At 53.4% G+C, this 18895-nt stretch overlaps 1 protein-coding gene across 6 annotated transcripts in view; it reads right to left on the bottom strand.

Moving 5' to 3' along the window:
- Window positions 1-18895, bottom strand: part of COL13A1 (collagen type XIII alpha 1 chain) — a 156156-nt gene that overhangs the window by 27439 nt on the left and 109822 nt on the right. For 5 of the 6 annotated variants that reach the window (XM_063727362.1, XM_063727364.1, XM_063727361.1 and 2 more), the window contains 12 exons: window positions 13897-13941; window positions 12957-12989; window positions 12186-12212; window positions 9331-9384; window positions 8471-8557; window positions 7411-7464; window positions 6271-6315; window positions 5407-5475; window positions 4166-4189; window positions 2263-2325; window positions 1174-1218; window positions 727-879 (listed from right to left, as the gene is read on the bottom strand). In XM_063727362.1, coding sequence (XP_063583432.1) covers window positions 727-879; window positions 1174-1218; window positions 2263-2325; window positions 4166-4189; window positions 5407-5475; window positions 6271-6315; window positions 7411-7464; window positions 8471-8557; window positions 9331-9384; window positions 12186-12212; window positions 12957-12989; window positions 13897-13941 — 699 coding nt within the window. Of the gene's footprint in view, window positions 1-726; window positions 880-1173; window positions 1219-2262; window positions 2326-4165; window positions 4190-5406; window positions 5476-6270; window positions 6316-7410; window positions 7465-8470; window positions 8558-9330; window positions 9385-11546; window positions 11610-12185; window positions 12213-12956; window positions 12990-13896; window positions 13942-18895 lie in introns of all 6 variants that reach the window. The other variant, XM_063727360.1, reaches the window with a different exon arrangement.

Below are 18895 nucleotides of genomic sequence, written 5' to 3' on the forward strand. Positions count from 1 at the left end.
CCCAGCCGTCTGGCTTCACTGTAAACCTCAGAACCCCAGCTGGATTAGGCAATCCTGCCACTCTGGGTCTGCTCTGGCCACGAGGTTCTCCTTCTCTCTCCAACTGGGCCATCTAGACCCTACAGATTGACAACAATTTCTGTTAGTGGAGCTCAAGGTGGTCTTCCTGAGTGTGACCAACTGTGGCATGCACAGGATGTGGCTCCCTTGCTCCAAGGGTAGGTGTCTAGGATGGCACCCATTTCACAGATGGAAACCCCTGAGACCCAGAGAAGGCTCCCAAGTCAAGTTGGCAGCCTAGTGGACTGGGCGAAGGCCCCGTTTCTGTACATGCAACCTCTCCTGGGTATAGGGCTTCTGTACACTTTCCAAAGAGGCAGCTCTAAACCATGACTTCATCTCTTTCCCAACAATCCAGTGAGGTATCCAGGGAAGACGTTATTATCGCCATTTTAGAGATGAGGAGACGGAGGCTCTGCAACAGTGAGTGGCTTTCCCAAGGATACAGATGACAGAGCAGGACTCAGGTCTCCTGAGTCGGGAAACTGGCCTTCATAATGTGAGTGACTTGAGGGGAAGCTGAGTGAATCCTCCACCCCTAAGCCCTGGCCCCAGGTTTCTAGCCCAGGCAGCAGCTGACACCATGCAAAGTGCAAAGCCCTGCAAAGCTGGCGTCATGCTTGGGAGTGGTGTATGCACGGAAGGGCAGCCAGCCCTGCCACTCACCGGTGAGCCTGCTTGTCCTGTTTCCCCTTTCTCCCCCTTCTCTCCTGGGCTCCCTGGGTGCCCGTTTTCTCCCTTCATTCCTGGAGGTCCATCCTTTCCTGGGGGGCCTTGAGGACCAGGAGGGCCCATGTCTCCTGGTTTACCGCGAGGTCCCTTTAGAAAATACCAACAACGCTTCTTAGACACATTAATGGAGAAAAGAGGAGAGAGGGAGAGAGAGTAGAAAAGTCCAAAGGCCTTGGCTTTTTGGTGCTTGACTGGGGCAGGCACAGACAGCCCAGCCTGGGTCTGCCTGGCTCCTCCTGGGGCTTGCAGGGTGGGCCCCTCTCCCCGCCCCTCCCCATTTCCCCCTGCCCGCTGGGCTCACACCAGGGCCTGTTCTAGAGCCTTCCTGCCCGACCTCCTGCCCCCAGGGCCAAGACCGTCTTCAGACCTGTCTGTTCGTACCTTTTCCCCATCATGTCCTGGAGGGCCTGGCAGTCCAATCTCCCCCTGTAACCAGAACAACTAAAGGTGACTCTCAGGGCAGAGACCATAGCAGCCATCAGTTATACATTGCTTAGTGCACCCGGCATCCCACTCCACACTTTCCCATAGAGTTTGCTCATTTAATTCTCACTGTGTTGCTGGGAGGTATGCACTTGCATTGCCTCTCTTCTACAGACAGGACTCCAAAGCACAGAGTTGTGTCCCTGAGGCCCAGAGTTAGTGAACTGGGGAGCCAGGATCCCAGTCTGGACGCTCTGGCTCCATGTCCATGTTTTAGCCACAACCTCCCACTGCTGCCTCTGAGAGCCATAGGCGCCCTTGGCTCCCTTGCAGAAGGGTTCTTGCCTTCCTGTCTCCCCTGAATGCAGAACCCCTGCCCTGGCTGCTCCACAGGGTGCTCCTTTCATCTTCACACAAACCAAGCCCCTTCTTTGGGTCAGGTGCGGAGTTAAGGGAGGTGGCAAAATGATGTAGGTCCTACCCAGAGAAGCAGAGGAAAGGGCAGGGAATTCTGCCTGATAGATCAGGGGAAGCTTCAAGGAGGAGGTGGTCTTTGAATTGGGCTTGAAAGATGAGAGGGGCTTTGAAAGAAAGGTAAGAGGGAAAAAGACTAGCAGGGGAGAGGACCTCATGAGTGGGAGATAGACAGGTAGACCATCTGAGAAAAACACAGGTGGGTGGAGTGTAAAAGGAAAGCAAGGGCAGGGAGTGAGGTGGGAGGATTGGGGAGGGGCTCAAATGCTGAGGTCCCTGATGGGGTCCTCACTCCCGCTGTGGTTCTGGTTGGGGCAAGGGCAGGTGTGTGTCTAGACCCAGGCCCCACAGCATCAGAAGGCTCTGTGAATTACAGGAGCCCAAGCAGATGGCAAGGGTTGGATAGAAGAGCCACAGAGGCTGGGAGGTGGGTGGGTGGCTCCCTTGGTGTCTTGGAGCAGCCAGAGGGTGTGGTGGTGGTGCTGGGAAGATGAGAGGGTCGCAGGAGGAGGGGAAGCCCTGGGGTCGCTGCCCTTGCAAGGTCTTCACCCCCTATGTCAAAACAAGATTTACCTTCTGGCCTGGAATCCCTGGAGCTCCAGGTGGGCCAATTTGCCCAGGAAGACCAGGAGGCCCCTAGGAAAGAAAGGAAAGACACATGGAAGAACTGTCCCACCGAGGAGGGTAGCCTGTGCCCTGAGGGCTATATGTGGAGGCTGGCTTGTAGAGATAAGTTGTTTACAAACCTTTCTCCAGTGATAGAAACACATTTTTTGCAAAGAAAATAACATGGGGAACCCAAAATGCAAGACATATAAGCACCAAGTGTGACTGGGTTGAAGTGGAGGTGGGGTTCGGACAGCCACATCCAATACCCTGTCCTCCTTCTCTCTAGGGCATCTCTGGTGGCCCTTTGGGCTCCAAGAAGCTAAGTCTGACCTTCCCCAATAATGACTTAAAAATGTCTCCAGAAAACAACCCAAATGCCCATCAACACGGGAACGCATGGTACATCCATACAATGAAATACTACTCAGCAGGGAAAAAGAACCAAGTGCTGATGACAAGGGTGCATCTCAAACACATTCTGCTGAGCAAAAGCAGCCAGGCACAGATACTGTTTAATTCCATTTACATGAAACTCTAGAAGAGACAAAAGACACATCTAATCTACAGTGACAGAAGTAACGCAGAGCAGCGGTGGCCTGGGGCTGGGAGTGACTCCCAAGGTGCAGGAAGAAACTTTCTAGAGTGATTGGGTGGTTGATACCTGGGTATATACACTTATCAAAACTCACCAAACTCCACACCTAAAATGAGTACCTTTTATTATGTGTAAGTTACACCTCAAGGTTGATTTTAAAGGAAAAAAATGTTTCTGGGAAAGTTTTATTTCCAATAGCTATTTCACATGATGATGATGATGATGATGATGACAGAGTCTCACTCTGTCATCCAGGCTGGAGTGCAGTGGTGCAGTCTCGACTCACTGCAACTGCCACCTCCTGGGTTCAGGTGATTCTCGTTCCTCAGCCTACTGAGTAGCTGGGATTATAGGCACCCACCACCACGCCTGGCTAATTTTTGTATTTTTAGTAGAGACGACATGTTGGCCAGGCTGGTCTTGAACTCCTGACCTCAAGTGATCTGCCCACCTCAGCGTTCCAAAGTGCTGGGATTACAGGCACAAGCCACTGTGCCCTGCCAAATCATATATTTTAATGTCTCCAAATGAAGCTTATTGATTCCAGAACCACGTCGTTGATAGCAATTTCTGTGATTGGAGCGTCACAGAAGTGGTGTTTGATTGTGAGTTTGTGCCATCCCTAAGTGTGTTCTGTGGCTCATAGCCATGAAAAAATATTAGGTGAATTGAAATTTCAGTAGTCAGAGAACGTCATGATCTCTCCTCGCATTCTCTACCTTAGAAGTTAAACTTGGTGGTAGTCATTCCAACTACAAATATTTACCAAGAGCCTGTTACTGGTAGGCACCTGTACAAAACCCAGGCTTGAAATTCCCTGGTTTTCCAAGTGCAGATAATGAAACTGATTTCCAGGAAAGGGGGATATGTGGGAGGTTGCTACTAGTTTTTCAGGGTATTGGATTTAATTAGCTAAAAGTTGGGAAAAAAGAGAAACATTAAAAACATCCTCCTCAGTACTGCTATTTCCTTGACGCAGCTGTAAATAGAATCCAGCACTTGTATTGTCACCAGAGAGCACAGCTGTATTGGTGAAGAGCCTTTACACAGAGGACAGCCATGACCCAGGGCACGGGCAGCTCTGGAGGCCCACGTACCAGTCCTGACCCATCACCTCCAGCTCAGATCGTCTGTCCCAGCCCTGTCGGGTCAACCCTAATCTGCAGCCCAGTACCTGCTTTCTGGAGGGGAGAAATCAAGTCCTTGCTTCCAGGCTGCCGTCCCCAGCCCCCAGCCCAGTGCCCAAGGAAAGCCAGGAGGAGCAAGACTTACCATCAAGGCCAGCGTCCGGATCTCCTAAAAAACCAACACCAGGCAATCAGTTGAAGAGCAAACCAAGAGCCAACTGGAAGGTTCTCACTGCACAGTCATGGAAACATGGGAGCTGGGCCCCTCAAAGGAGCGTGGGTGGAGGGAGATGCTCGCAGGTGGGCTCCATGGCCCCCAGACTCACACCACCCCCACCCCACCTCTCGCTGAGGTTTGTAATCACTGGACAGAGAATACATAGCATCTCCTAAGCATGATTATACTCTGAGGCTGTCCTACAATGGACTCAGGCACACCCTAAATGGACTGCAACCTTTACTTCACTTTACTGAAGAGAAGGAAGCACCACCTCTTATTCTTTCTAGTCACCTTCTGAGAACCCTCCCTTGTTCTTTCCTCTTCTCCCAGAACTCAGATTTCAAAGTTGCCACGCACCTCCCTTTAAACAGACGCAGTATAGCAAAATACGGAACCACTCAAAAAATAGATCAGGGAGATGATTGTTGGCTTTAAAAGAGGATTTTACACCGTGTAAATGGAGTCACATATGGACACAGACTCTTTTGAAGAAGTGGTTCTTGAGCAGGGGCAATTTCTTCCCCCAAGGGATAATTGGTCATGTCTGGAGACATAGTTTCGTTGTCACAGCTGAGGCTGGGGTGCTACTGGCATCTAGCAGGTAGAGACTGGGGATGCTGCTGCACATCCTGCAACACTCAGGACTGCCTCTCCCCCAACCACAAAGATTCTCCAGCCCCAAATGTCAACAGTGCCAAGGCTGATAAACCCTGCTTTAAAGGGTGGGGAGCGGGAGCTCATGAACTTGAAACAGGATTAAACTGACACGAAAGGAGATGCGTTCTAGGAAGATTTTCTGCTGCATGAAAGGGGGTTATGCATGCATTAAGGAAATGGGGCCCCAGCACCCTGGATGGGCCGTACCTTGTGGGGTGCCAGGATAATTCCACTATGGCACTCAGGGGCCCGGAGGCAGGATAACTGGCCAGCTGGGCCCAGACAGAGAGCCCGGCCACCTGGATACCAGTAATGGGGCCATTTGCCAGGAGGCTACACAGTGGGAGGTCAAAGGAGAGAAACTGAGGAAGCAGCTCTCCTGGAAGTGCTGCCTGAGGGCCTGAGGGCAGGGCCCCTACTCGGCTGTATGGAAGGGCCCCCTGGTCAGGGCATGGTGCAGAGCCCTGGGGTCCATGAGGATCTTGGCCTCTGGGCTGGACCCTGCTCACCTGGAGAGCCTCATTGATGTTTCCATTGTAATCCACCATCTCTCCTTTCCCTGGTTCTCCCTTGGAGCCCTAGAAGGCAAATGAGATCTCAACCAAGGGTCTGGACCGGGAGGGCTGGGAGGGCAACTGTGGCCTGCTCTCTATCAGCCCACACTGGCTGCACCTGGCTGCACATGGGTGGACCCAGAACAGCCCTTGGGGCCCTGGGGATTCCGAACACTCTCAGAGGATGCTCGGGGATTGCAGAACAAATCGAGAAGACTCCATGTGAGAAGTCTGGGCTAGGCCGACCTGGGAAGGTTGGGTCCACCTGTGCTGCCAGTCAGACCTCCCACCTGAGGGCCAGAATGCTCTTCCCTTCCTTCCCCGTCAAGACCCCAAGGTCAAGCCTGTGAAAGGGAGATAAAAACTCGGGACCCCAGTTCACTCTGCCAAAAGAAAAAAAGTTCAGCTGAAAGCTGAGTCATGCAAGAAGCTGCCTTTCCTCTTGTTCCTAAGCAGAGAGCTACAGATAAAAGGTTACATATCCCCACAGGTAGCTGCTCCATGTTCACCTTAGCTTACATAAAGTGCCGATTTACTGAGCATGAGACTAATACATAATCAACTATTCCGCTACTTGCTCATTTTCCCTTGCAGTGTGTGGATTACCATACCCTTCCTCTTTCCCTTCCAGCCTGCTTTTCCGCTTTAAATATTGAAGCCCTCAAAATCATCTTTGGCAAAAGGCACAGACCTGTCTCTTGGGCACGTGCCCTTAACCTTGGCAAAATAAACTTCTAAATATTAATTGAGACCTGTCTCAGATGCTTTTTGATTTACCAGCTGCTTCACGCTGTGACTCCAGGCAAGACAGGCACGTACCTTGGGGCCAGCTGGTCCCTGTTCTCCAGCTGCTCCAGGCTCCCCCTGTTGTATGACAAAATTGGAGCAAAGTGGGGATAAAGTTGGTACAGAGAGCCTGATGTCCCTAGATGGGCCATGTGATAAGGGCCAGAGGCTTATCTTAGCTCTTAGTCCATAGAAGTGCAGGTTCCGCCCCTTCAGGAAACATCCAGGGAACACCCACCCACACTCCTGTCCCTCTGGGCTGCCTCCCATTTCAGACTCGGTGGCGTTCTTTCTGTTCTGTGTTCATTGTTAGTGACTCCCCTTTGTCTCTCTTGCACCTTTTCCCCAGTCCCCTAAGTCAGTTGCCTCCATCGGAGCAGGGACGTTTGCTTCTCTTTAATTCCATCCTGCTCAGGTATCCAGGGCTCAGCAGCTTTTTGCCAATTGTCTGGGTGTCAGTTGCCATCGAGAGCCCACACAGTTCTTTTGCTGCCCACTCTACTTGTGAAAGACCCAGAATGCCGAGTGAAATGTGGAGGGCCAGAAGGGTCTCAGGAGGACATGGGTGTATGAGCACCCACCTCCCAGAGTGGGCGGGTAGAAGGATTTGTTCCTCCTGCAAACAGGACAGAGCCATGGAGAATAAATGAAAAAGCGGCGTAACTTGTGAAAAACCAAGCGCAGTTTCAATTTTTCTGGGATAAAGGCAATTGAAAAAATCAAGATAGAAAGTAAAAATAAAGGAAACAGGAACCCTTTGGTGTGACTCCTGATGACCCTGCTCATGGGACGTGGAGCCACTGCTGCCTCCAGGTAACCCACTCTCTTTCTCCTCCACTGCCACAGCACTTTAGCCACTGTGAACTCATGAGGGACACAGCAGCCTTTCATAGGGAGTAGCTGGAGAGAAGCAAGAGCCCCTCGTTTACCAATGGCTCGGGAAGCTCTGTGTCACTCCCTGGTCAAGTGTCCCATCCCTAGACTGGCTTTTGCATGACTGCTGTCTCAGTGGATGGCTCTCTAAAGCCCAAGCCAACCAGGAAATAGGGAAGCCAGTGGTCATGGCCAGTCAGCCTTGTGCCCTGAGGGATACCCCTAGGGCCGGCCGGGATGATTCTTGACCTCCCAAGCTGACCCTCATCTTGCAGCTCTGGGATGTGGGGGTCTCTGTACCTTGTCTCCTTGCTGCCCTGGGGGGCCAACCTGGCCATCGACACCTGCTTCTCCCTGGGGAAGAGGAGAGAGTTGGGATGAGGGCATGCTGGGCACCTGGACAGCTGCTTATGAGGGAAAAGATGGTCTGGCCGCTCATGCCCGGGTGTTGCCTTGGACTTCTCTTTCCCCGATGGCTTCTGCACTCCCACTCTTCCACCTCCCTGACTCCTACCCACCCTTGGGCCCAGCCTGGGTCTTGCTTCCTCTGGAAGCCCACTCCTGCTTTCCTTCCCTGCATTCTGTACCCTTTACTGGTGTCCACTCTGCCCTGCCAGGCCCTACTAGGCCCACACAGAGCCCAGCCCATGGCAGGTGGATATGGGCGGAATGAATGAGTGTATTGCCCCAGATCATGTAGAGTAATTCATGCTTTCCTTCTGAGCTAAGAAAGAGACCTCCTTCATTTCTCAGTGCTGCTAAAGGAAACCAAGCAACATAGGAGGCATCTGCTTTGGGAAACCCAAATCTTACCATTGCACTTTTCAAGCAGCAAAAGGAAAGTGAGGGCAGTTTCCATTTGCAGCTGCCTCCACTGCTGCCACCTACCAGATATGCTGGTACCAGGTGGGGCCAGCTGATAGTTGACCTGCAACCTACTCAGAGCCAAGGTGGGGGGCCTCTTGGCTGTCCTAAGGCCCTGAAGCCATTGATCCCTCGCTCAGTGACAGCATAGCCATCAAGGTCCTGCAGCCATCAATCCTTGACTCAGTTACAGCATAGCCATGGAGGTCCTGCAGCCATTGCGCCCTGACTCAGTTACATCAGAGTCATCTGAGTCACTGGGACCATCCATCTGCCCCAGGGAAGACATCTCCTCTGAAAGGTCAAACTGTTATCTGCTTGGAAGCAGGAGCTGGGTCCAAATGACCTTTTTGGAATCCATGGGGAAAACCACACATCTGGAGCAGGGGAAGGCTAGAGAAGGCGGGATGTCCGGGACGTAGAGTCCCCGAGAACAGGCTGAAGACAAAGTCCCCAGGTAAGCACCTCCCCAACACCGATTCCAGGGAACACTCACCTTTGGCCCTGGGGGCCCAGGGAGCCCTGGAGGGCCAGGTTCCCCTCTGCCTCCTCCAATGGAGTTGCCAGCATCACCTTTCTCTCCCTGGGGGTGGAAGGTGGAGTTAGCATCCCTGGTGTGGAGGAAGGTCTAGGCTGAGCACTGGAGGGACACTATGGGTTGTGGGCCTCAGGATGTCTGAGGACCAGGGGCCTTCAGAACCCCGGACTGGTCTGATCCAGCCATGGGATTTGAAGAGAGATTGGAAGTGTTTGCTGAAGGGCAGCAGGTTTAGAGCTGACACAAGGGACCCTTCAAAGCTGGGTCTGGAGCAGTGTTTCTCAAAGTGTATTCCACAGAACACTGCTCAGTGGGTTGAGAATATTCAAAATGTAGAATAACATTGTTATTGGTAGCCAAACTATGTTAAGAAATGCAGCGTTAAATAAGGCTTTGCAGACCCCGTCACTGCAGGGTGCTCAGGCCTCTAACAGGCTGAGGAGCACTGTGACTTTCCAAGGGGCCCATCTTATTATGCACGTCTCCCCTTATTTTGGCCTCATCTTTTTTTTTTTAATTTTTAAATTAAATATCTTACAGAGCTCATGAACTGTGGGATGCATTTGCAGAGCTGGTACAAAGAAATCTGACCAGGTCATCACTACCGAATTCTTTACATTTAGGCATTTTATTTTTGCCAATCAGGGCCTGCCTATGGCACCTCTCCCCCAACAAACAGAATCTGGCTGTGTTCCAGCTGCCTTTCCTGCAGTCTGGGAGACAGACACGTCCAATGCTGGGGCCCGTGTGGATGTGCAGGGCCGGCTGTGGGATGTGGGTGATGAAGACCTGAACCCTCCATTCAGAGCGACACCTACCTTCTGTCCCAGGAGGCCAGGAAGCCCAGGGGAGCCTTCAGGCCCCTTCTCACCCTGCAGGGAGATGCAGACAGTGGGGGGTCAGGAACTGTTTCTGCAGCAGGTTTGGTAAGCCTCCAGCCCCACAGCTTAGAGCCTTGCCTTCCCTTGCTCGTGCCTCTCTGCCCCTGCCCCCGGCTGGCTTTTCGAAGGGCTCCACTTCCTCCCGGCTCCACTTCCTCCTGGCTGGCTACTTCCATGGGCCACTTCACATTGGTGACACCTGCACGACTGCTTTCCTTATTCCCATGTGGCCCGGGCCCTTGTCATTCATGCTGGGGAGAAGTCATACTGGCCACAGATCATAACAAAGGCCGGAAGCATCTAGTCTATCCTGGCGGTCTCCTGGGAGAGGTGAGCAGTTCAGAACGCCAGTGGTTGGGCAAGCAATTCCTTTTCACCACTCTGTTCTTCTTCAGATTTTTAATGCTTAGCAACTAAGGGCCCCCAGTCTTTTCTGGCACCCCCTTCTCTGCCTCTAGCTATAACCAGCTCACCTTATTTGGACATAGGGTCATTGCAAATGTAATGAGTTAGGATGAGGTCCCACGGGAGTAGGGTGAGCCCCTATCCAATGTGCTGATGTCCTTCTTATAAAAGGGAGAAATTTGGGCACAGACATGCACCCAGGGAAATGCCATGTGGAGATGGAGGCAGAGATTGGGGTGATGCGTCTATAAGCCAAGGAATGCCAAAGATTGCCAGCAAGCACCAGAAGCCGGGAGAGAGGCTTGGAGCGGATTCTCCCCCTTGGCCCTCAGATGGAACCTGCCCTGCTAACACCTTGCTTTTGGACTTCCAGCTTCCAGAACTGTGGGACAATGAATTTCTTCTGCTCAAGCCACCCAGTCTGTAGTACTTTGTTACCACAGCCCTAGCAAAATAATACACTTCCCTACCCAGCTTCTTCCACTACGGAAGAACTCTTTTTTCCCCCATGACATGAATCAAAGAGCCCCTTAGAAATACTGAACCCCATTCTCATTTCACAGATTTGGTGAGGGAAGCCCCAAGAGGTTACGTGACTGGTGGCCAACCCCTTACTGAGTCAGTGGCAGAGGCAGGTCGAGCCCATCTCCCTGATGCTCTGCCTTCTCTTCACAGAACAGCTGTCTTGGTCAGCTCAGGTGGCCATAACAAAGTCTGGGTGGCTTTGACAGCAGAAATGTATTTTCTTACAGTTCTGGATGCTGGAAGTCTGAGATCAGGATGCCAGTATGGCCAGGTTCTGGTGAGAGCCCTCTTCCTGCCTTGAAGATGACAGCTTTCTTGCCGTGTTCTCACAAGGCAGAGAGGGAGAAAGGTCTCTCAAAGGTCTCTCTCTTTCTTCCCCTTCTTGTAGGGCCACCAATCCTATTGGATTAGGGCCTCAACCTTACGGTCTCATTTAACCTTAATGACCTCCTCAAGGCCCTATCTAAATACAGCCACACTGGAGGTGAGGGCTTCAACGATATGGGTCTGGGATGGACATATTCAGTGCATAGCAGTGTCCAATATCAGGTGAGTGTCCAAGAGCACCCCACCAGCAGGGCTGGGGTATCATGTCAGCACAAGAAGCTTTGCTACCCATGGCCCTGGGGAGAGGCAGCTCTCATGTGCAATAATGTGAGCTGAGGGCTCTGGGCTTATAATTTGGTCAGATGTCTCAATGAACATTCATTCCAGCTGGAGCCACAAAAGGTGCCACAACAAGTCTTTTGGTGTCGTCTCCTTGGCACCTGCCCCAGGGTAGCAGCTGAACGGTAAAGTGGCCTGAGGCTGGTCAAGAGGGGTTGTGGAGGGCCAGGCAGAGGCCCTGGCAGTGGGAGGGAGCCCCCGCTGCCCTGTCCTGCCTGGGCTGCTCCTGCAGATGTGCTTAGTCTGGGTATCCTTCGGAAGCAGGCCAGGTGGAGAAGGAAAGGATGTGGATCTTTGGGGAGCAGAGGTGAAAAGAGGCAAGTTCCTCCTTCTGCTAGGCTTTCTGCTGGGTAATCAAGGCTGCCCAGGAGAGTGGGTGTGCTCTTGAGCGTGGGTTTCTGAAGCTTGGCCAGGCCGTCCTGCCACTCCCCTCGTCTCGGGACACATGCACCAACAGCACGCTGCAGGCGACACACCAGCCATGGAGGAAGGCCAGAGAGTAGGGGAATGGCGAGGCTAGGATGAGGGAGCACACACTCAAATACACGATATCCTACCCTCTGCCCCCTCTTTCCCAGCAAACCTGGGGGCCCCGGCTTCCCTTCTGCTCCTGGGTCTCCCTTTGGGGTAAGAAGAGAAAGTCACTGATAAGAAGATGGGGCCGGGAGTGAGGGGTATGATGGGCAGTGGTCATTGACCAGCATTTCCAGAATACTTGTCCCTTAAGCTTTTCCTCTTTCAAAAAGGGTGTTCTGGTCAAAAACGTTTTGAAAATGCCACATAAGATATTTCCTTTTGAGAGCTCCTCAATGCACATTTAACAAATCAAAGGTTCTGAGAAGGTCTGCAGCAAAGAAACCTGTGTAATATTTCTAACCTAGTATTTCTCAAACTTTTTTTCTTGTCACATATCTTATTGTCACACCTCTTATTGTCACACAAGAGGGAAAGAGAACCCTGTAGGTGCAGGGGACAATAGTCACTGCCTGCTGCAGCTGGCATGCCTGCACGCCAGGCCCCAGGGAAGGGGAGGCATTTGCAGTGTGCTCCTGACCAGTGGGCCCTTCTCTGCTCAGCCAGGTCCCCAGCCCCAGGCCAGCCTCAGGGAGACCAAGAGCAAAACAGCAGCAGCCCCTCCCACCTCTGCCCATGACTGATGCTCTGTGCAGCCTGGAACATTCTCTCTGCATCAGTACCTTGGTTCCTGGGATCCCTGGCTCACCCTGTGTGGGAAAAGAGAAACAAATGTGAGAGACAGAAAAAGCAGAAACAAATGAGCAAGGCACCTGTTGGTGGAGGTGGGGTGGGGGGCAGTCAGGGTGGGGTTAGTGAAACATCTGGCCAGCCCCAGCTCTTCTCTGTTCAGGCATCAGGTCCCAGGCCAAAGGAGGCCTATCAGGCTACTGACCCTTAGAAGGTCCTATTCTTCCCCAGGTGAGGGGTGTGGCAGGTGGGAGCACAAGTGAGGCAGCCCAGGAGGAAGGAGATGAAGGAATGGGCGTTTGGTTTGGACATGGCGCCCCCTGTAAGTGCACCTGCTGTGAAGATAGAATTTGAGCACTTGTTTTTCCAGGCTGTCCTCGCATCTGCCTGCCAACCAAATGGGCAGTTAGGGTGGGGGTTCTGGAGATGAACTCCTGCTCTCTCTGAAGCTTTGGAAGCATATAGCTGCCGAATTACAGAGCATAAAGGAAAGATCTGGGCTGCCTTCCTGCTGCCTTGGTGCATTGGCAGGCTAGTGAGTTGAGGCAGGAAGCCATCGCTACTTACTTGCAAGGCTTAGTTACACATCTGTGGCTTAAGGTTATGCACCTGGCACAAATGTTACTTTGAGAAAAATGTTTCCAAATCCTGTATGCTCCCTCGTTGGTCTGGCAGCCACCCTCCTGAGTCTAAGATTTCCAGCTCTGCCCGCTCACTTCTCTCCCACCCTGTCCCTGATGTGTTGGTTACAACAGTCCACTGACCTTCATCCCAGCCACGGAAATTCCGGGAGCCCCCTGGCAGAGAGAGAAAAAAAAGGTCTGAAGACATTCTGCAGCGAGGGGGCAGCAGGGGGCGGGGGGCAGGGACAGCCTCCCATGGTGCGATGGGAAGGAGGACCGCACACTCCTCCCAACCCTGCAACCACCAACCCCACCTGGGAGGTGGGGGCGCTGAGCTGATGCCACGAGAATGGACCCTGAGGAAGGCGCTTTGTGTAGCTCAGTCTGCGGGGCTCCCTGGGCTTCCCAACCACCTGCATGGCTCCTGGCCTCTCCTGGGAGGCACAGTGGGGACTGTGGGGCACTAGATCGGGCTGGAAGGGGTCCCTGGGGTGGAAGGGGGAGCTTCTTGGAATATGAAAGGAGGAGGAGGAGGAGGAGATGGGAAGGGAGAGGGAAGGAGGATGGAAAGCCACGGGAGAGGGGTGCAGAGTAGATGACAAAGTAAAGGGGCTGATTTCACCAGGGGCAGTTGCCCCCAGTGTTTGATTGGCATTACTCTCACAGTCAGCTCTGTGCACCTCTGCCCTCATGGACTGGGGAGTGGCTGGAGTGAACCCTGTTTTCACATCAGCCCAAGGCCACCTACTTTGAGAGATAGATGATGCCCAAAGTTGCCCCTTCGCAAATCTGAAGTGGAGGTGATTTTTGGGGGTCCCTACTCTCCACTTGGGTCTTAGGACTGCAGTGGAGCTAGGGGTACCTGAGATGGCTTTTTATGACCCAGAGATGCCCAGGAGGAGGCCTCCCACATCAGGGGGCACTGATGAGAGACCACAGTGCTGCAGCTGGGAGAACCAGGGCAGGCAGAAGGAGGCCCAAAGAGCTGGGACTCCAGAGTGTCCCCGGAGCTGGGGAGAGAGGGATGGGCACTGGGGGAGGGGCCTTGGGGCTGCCTGGGATGTGGGGAAGGGGGAGGTACCTTGGCTCCATGCTTGCCTGGCATCCCTGGCATGCCCCGTTCTCCCTGGAGGAAGAAATGAGAAAGCATGAGGAGAGGACCAGACTCGGGGCCTGTCAGCCTGCAAGGATGTCGGTGAGAATGTCTTGTCTGGAGGCTGGGATGGCTGTCCGGTTCATGTTGAGCTCTGAGGACCCTGCCCTGGTGGCAGCCCTGTGGGCCCCTGTCCTCAGCTATGTGAACTTGCAGGAGGGCCCCAGTTACAGGTCACAGAGCAGGAAAGGCCCCCAGAGACAGAGGCTCACCAAGTGGAATGCAAGTTCAGCAAGAGAAGTGACAGGCCCAAGATCTACCTACCACTCCGTGGTTGAGCTGTACCTGGAACTTGGGCTGTGGGAGGGGACCCGGGGCAGGAGCCACCCATTGGCCACTTACCTACCGCACACCTTCCCTCTGGTGCCTGCCTGGGACTTCTTGCCTCGTTTTCACTCCAGCAGCTTTGCTAGGATGATACCTTCTGGCTGAGCCAGACGGGAGCTCTCTTCTCTTTTCATTTGGGGTTCCTTTCCCTTCCAAGTCCTCTGGGTCTAACTCTTCCCAAGGGCATGTGTCCCTGACCATTTATCTGCACCCCATTTCTGACCCTACTCGTCCGGAGGCAGAGGTAGGGTCACCTGTCCATTGTTGCTCCTCTGGGACAGCATGGGGTTGCTCTACCGTCTTGGCACTGCCCTATCTTTATGTTCAACATCTTTACTTCCCCAGGAAAATGCCAAGTCTATGAGAGTAAGGTGAGATCAGGAAGAAGGACACACCACAAGGAGGTGGAGTTGGAGATGACAGCCAGGGACAAATGGGAGGCCAAGACCAGGTGAGTCAGGACTATCATCGGCTACATCAGGGGAGGGGGGAGGGCAGCTCCTGGCTCTGGGAGTTGAATCCTATGTAGTGCCTGAGCACGAAGCCCCAGCTGGGGCCCGGGATGGTGTCCAGCAACAGGTGACTGTGGCCAGCCTGCTGCCACTTCCTCCATCTGAAGGCCAGCGCTGTGGATGGGCAACACAGAGTGTGACAATCCTGCTCCCGGCCCAGTTGCCCCATTGGGTGTGACTGCTGTGGCTGCCAGGCCAGGCTGCAGTTCCCACAGGCTTAAAGGCAGAGGGGATCTGGTGTTCCCTGGCTTTCTTCTCAGCTGTCCACGCTCTCCCTTTCCTGCCATCTTACAGGAGGTCCTGGTCCATCCTTCTCCTTACCAAGGCTAGAGTACTTCCACCCTCTTCCTCCGTGATGGGTCTTCCATGCAAGTGTCCAGTTAAGCTTCGTAACACATGGGCTGGAGACCCCTGCCTTAAAACATCCCTGGCCTGCTGTTGACAGTAGGAAAAGGACCAGGTTCCTGAGCATGACGTTCTGATCCCCGCTTCCTTCCTAGCCTCATCACCTGATATCATGTCATGATATCACTAGTTTCTGTGTCCTGCTAGTTTCTGTGTCCCTGAAAACACCAACCATTTCCACGGTCTGTCTTTCTTCCATTTCAACTTAAAACCCTATTCATCGTTTGGAGTCTTGGTTGATAGAGCACCCAGTGCTTGTCTGGTGCCCTGGACTGAGCTGCCCTCGCACACTGACTCCTGTACCCCTATGGACCAGAGACCTGAGGGCCTCTGAGTAGAGAGGGGCTCTGCCCTGTTTTCAGCCTGAAGAGGCTGTTTGATGGGAGTGGGGCCCTTTTATCTCTTCTATGAAGCTTTTTGCTATCCCCTATAACTCAGCACTGCATCCTCAATGCGACAGGGACCACTTAGTGTTTGTAATCTGCACACACAAATTTATGTCTGCCTGAGATGGCTTCACTTTTATCCTCTTTGGGCCAAGTCTCTAAATTCTACAAAAGGCCTAGAATCTTTAGTTCCCAATGCCAGAGCCCTCTCTCAGCATGACCCCACCAGTGACCCCTGAACCACAGGTGGGATGACAGAGCTAAACTCAGGAAGTTACCACGGCTGAAAATCCACAGCCCAAGGCCTGCCCTAGACCTTAATTTCCTTCTTGTGGGACTGAGAGAGAAGGGCACAGCCACTTACTGCAGCTACCATGTGTCTGCACTGGACTGAAAAGCTTTACAACCTTCCTCTATTCCATCTCCAACAATCCCTTCCAATGTGGGAGTGGACGTTATTCTTGCTTCACAAGTAAGCTAACTGTGGCTCACAGAGGACAGGTATGATTGCCAAGGTCATGCAGCCTAGGGCTTTGGATAGTCTGTTGTCTGTTATGCCAAGGCGCTCATTTCTCTTGGCCAACCCAAATATCAGATGGACTGATGTTCCGTCTGCTTCCATCAAACAGCCTTTGCAGGCTGAAAGCAGAGAAGAGCCCCTCTTTGCTTAGGGGGGGTCCTTAGGTCTGTGGCCTATAGGGGTGCGTGCAGGGGTCAGTGTGTGGGGGCCGCTCAGCGCAGGATGCCCAGAGCAGCTCACTGCCTGTGTGCACAGCCGCTCTGTGGCCGGCAGAGGGCGCGACAGTACCTCATCTAAAGTCTGGCTACTCCGGCCACAGCGGTCTCCAAGCCCTCTCAGTAGCACCAGCTGAGGGCTCCTGTCATTCCTTTGGAGGGTCCCCTGCTAACATTCTGAATGACCAAACCAGTTTGACTCAGTACAGAGGCCCCCACAGTCCTCTGGTGTGGGTGCAGGTGGGAGGTCAGCTTGGGAGTCCTTGACTATTCAGAGGCCCCTGTCATCCCTGTCTTCTACTTTCTCTGTCTTTTCTCTTGCTTTCCCTCAATGCCCCTGCCCTCTTCTTCCCACCTCCATTTCGAGGAGCTGGGCTGGCAGTGCAAGTGACCACGGATAAGCCACTTTCTCCCACTGGTCCAGGGTTCTTGGTTGCAAAGTGAGGTTAGATCAGATACCTCCCATCCACTGGAGCTCCTGTCTCTTCTGACCCACCCCAGCCCTGTCTCTGCTCCCCTGCACGGCCCTTTGGAAGGAGAGAGGCCAAAGCTGGAGAGGTGCCATTTGGCTTGGTTGGCAGCTCCAGAAAAAGGCTCTGTGGGGTGGGGAGGGACTCTTAGCTTTGGTTAAAAATGCAGCTCCAGGAGGGGTCTCAGTGGGTCCCTGCTCTCCCTTCCTCCTGCCCACAGGGGGTGCTCCTGCAGGGAGGAGGTGGCATCTGCTTCAGGCTTGTCTCTGGGCTTCTGTCTCCAATCCCGGAAGAAACTGTGCAGAGTAAAACCCCGGAGCGTGAGAGTCTCCAGGCTAATTGGGGTTGTCCTCAGCCCTTGTTGATGTGAGTATGTAAAGACACAATCAGGCACTCAGGGGAAATCAGAGCCCCAGGAGCCTCCTCGGGAGGCAGCCCTCCTTGTTAGGGTGGCTGACCTTCGCCCCTTCCCTCCTCTCTGGGTCAATTCTCTTAATTCTGTAAATGACCCAGGCTTCCTTGATCCCCATCGCAGGGCCTCCCTCCCTCCCACCCCCTTGCTTGGCAGGAAGCAGGGGCGCCCCCACTGGCCTCCCCCAGCTGACCTCGCTCTGCCGCTCACTCCACTCTCATTAGGCTCACTCCCCGGGGCTTGTCTCTAGGGACCTGCCCCTGCCTGACCTCTGAACTGGGGAATGACTTCTCCTAAAGCCAAAAACATTGGTTTCTGGATGATGGGGAGGTGAGAGTCATTATCAAGCACTCCAGCATCGCTGTGGCCGGGGTCCATGTGCAGGAGGCAGGAGGCGGGGGTAGGGGGAGGGCATGGTTATTGCCCGAGGAGTACGGTGGCCCACCTCTGTTCAGAGGACTGTTTCTTGGGGCATGTCTTTGTGCGAGCCTATCTAAGGGCTCCTTCTTTTCTAATTCCCCTCCTAGGTTTTCCTATTTAAAAGGTGTATTAGTAATTGTGCTCAGTTTCCATCCACTCACTCATCACTGTCTTGGTTTTTGGAGGGCCTGGCTCACTCAGTCCAGCAAAGCCCAGAGGCCTCAATTCACCTCCTCTATCTCTGCTCCCTCTTGTCTCCCCAGAAGGGACTCAGAAGTTCCCCTGGGGGCTCTCAGCTGCCTTACTTGGGCTGGGGAAGTGGGTGCTCTGAGCCTTACAAAAGGTCTCGGCCATGTGCATGGTGTGATGGCAGAAGCTGTGACTCCCGGGCCAACATCCAGCCACCCCTCTGCAAGGCTGGCTTTTTAACTTCAGTGCCAAGAACCAATGCAGGAAGGGGTAGATTGTAGTCATTGTGGCTGAGAAGGCTCTAGGGGAGCACAAGTGGATAGAGAGGCGTTTGCTTTGAATGACCTTGAAGGCCTGTCCCATCCCTGATTTTGAGGCTGCCACTCAGACTCCCCAGCTGGGCACTGCACCTGAGCACCACACAGCATTGATAGGTCCTCTGTTCTGGTCCAAGATTCCAGGTGGGAGGATGCATCCTTTACAGAGATGATAGAATGGAAGTGAGCTCCTTGGAGCATAAACCAGCCACACTCTGGTCCTGTGGGAGTGGCCTCTTAATTGGCAATTTACTGTTTGTTGAACAAGCTGGGCAGGGACTTGGCAAGAAAGAATAGTCTACAGGAAGGAAGGGGGCTTTAAGGTTAGCTCCCAGCCAAGGTCAGGCCAGGGAAGCACAGGGAAGTAAATGAAGTTCTCTAAGATTAGGCCTGGTTTCTGCTGCAGCCAGGTCTGGGTTGGAAGGACCTGAGCAAATGCATCTGGTGGCACTGTCTCTGTTCTCTGTAACGGAGGAGGAAGGCCTGCCTGAGAGTGTGGGGATTTTGTGGGGAGGGGTGGGGGTGGGGGGCGGCTGGTGGATGGCTCAAGCCTCAAGCCTGGACCAGGGTCTTTTCCCTAGGCCAGAAAAGCCAGGTGTGGAGGGCTAATGATTTTCTCCCTATAAAGAGTTCCCAGGTCTTCCTTCCGGGAAAAAGGCAGCTCAGTTCCTGCTTCCCTGTTCCAGCTATCTTCCACACCAGAGAGGACCGGAACCACGGAAATCCCAGTTCCTCCGGTAATCAGGGCCGGCAG

The sequence above is a fragment of the Pongo abelii genome, chromosome 8 (genome assembly GCF_028885655.2).
Source record: "Pongo abelii isolate AG06213 chromosome 8, NHGRI_mPonAbe1-v2.0_pri, whole genome shotgun sequence".
NCBI classification, from domain to species: domain Eukaryota; kingdom Metazoa; phylum Chordata; class Mammalia; order Primates; family Hominidae; genus Pongo; species Pongo abelii.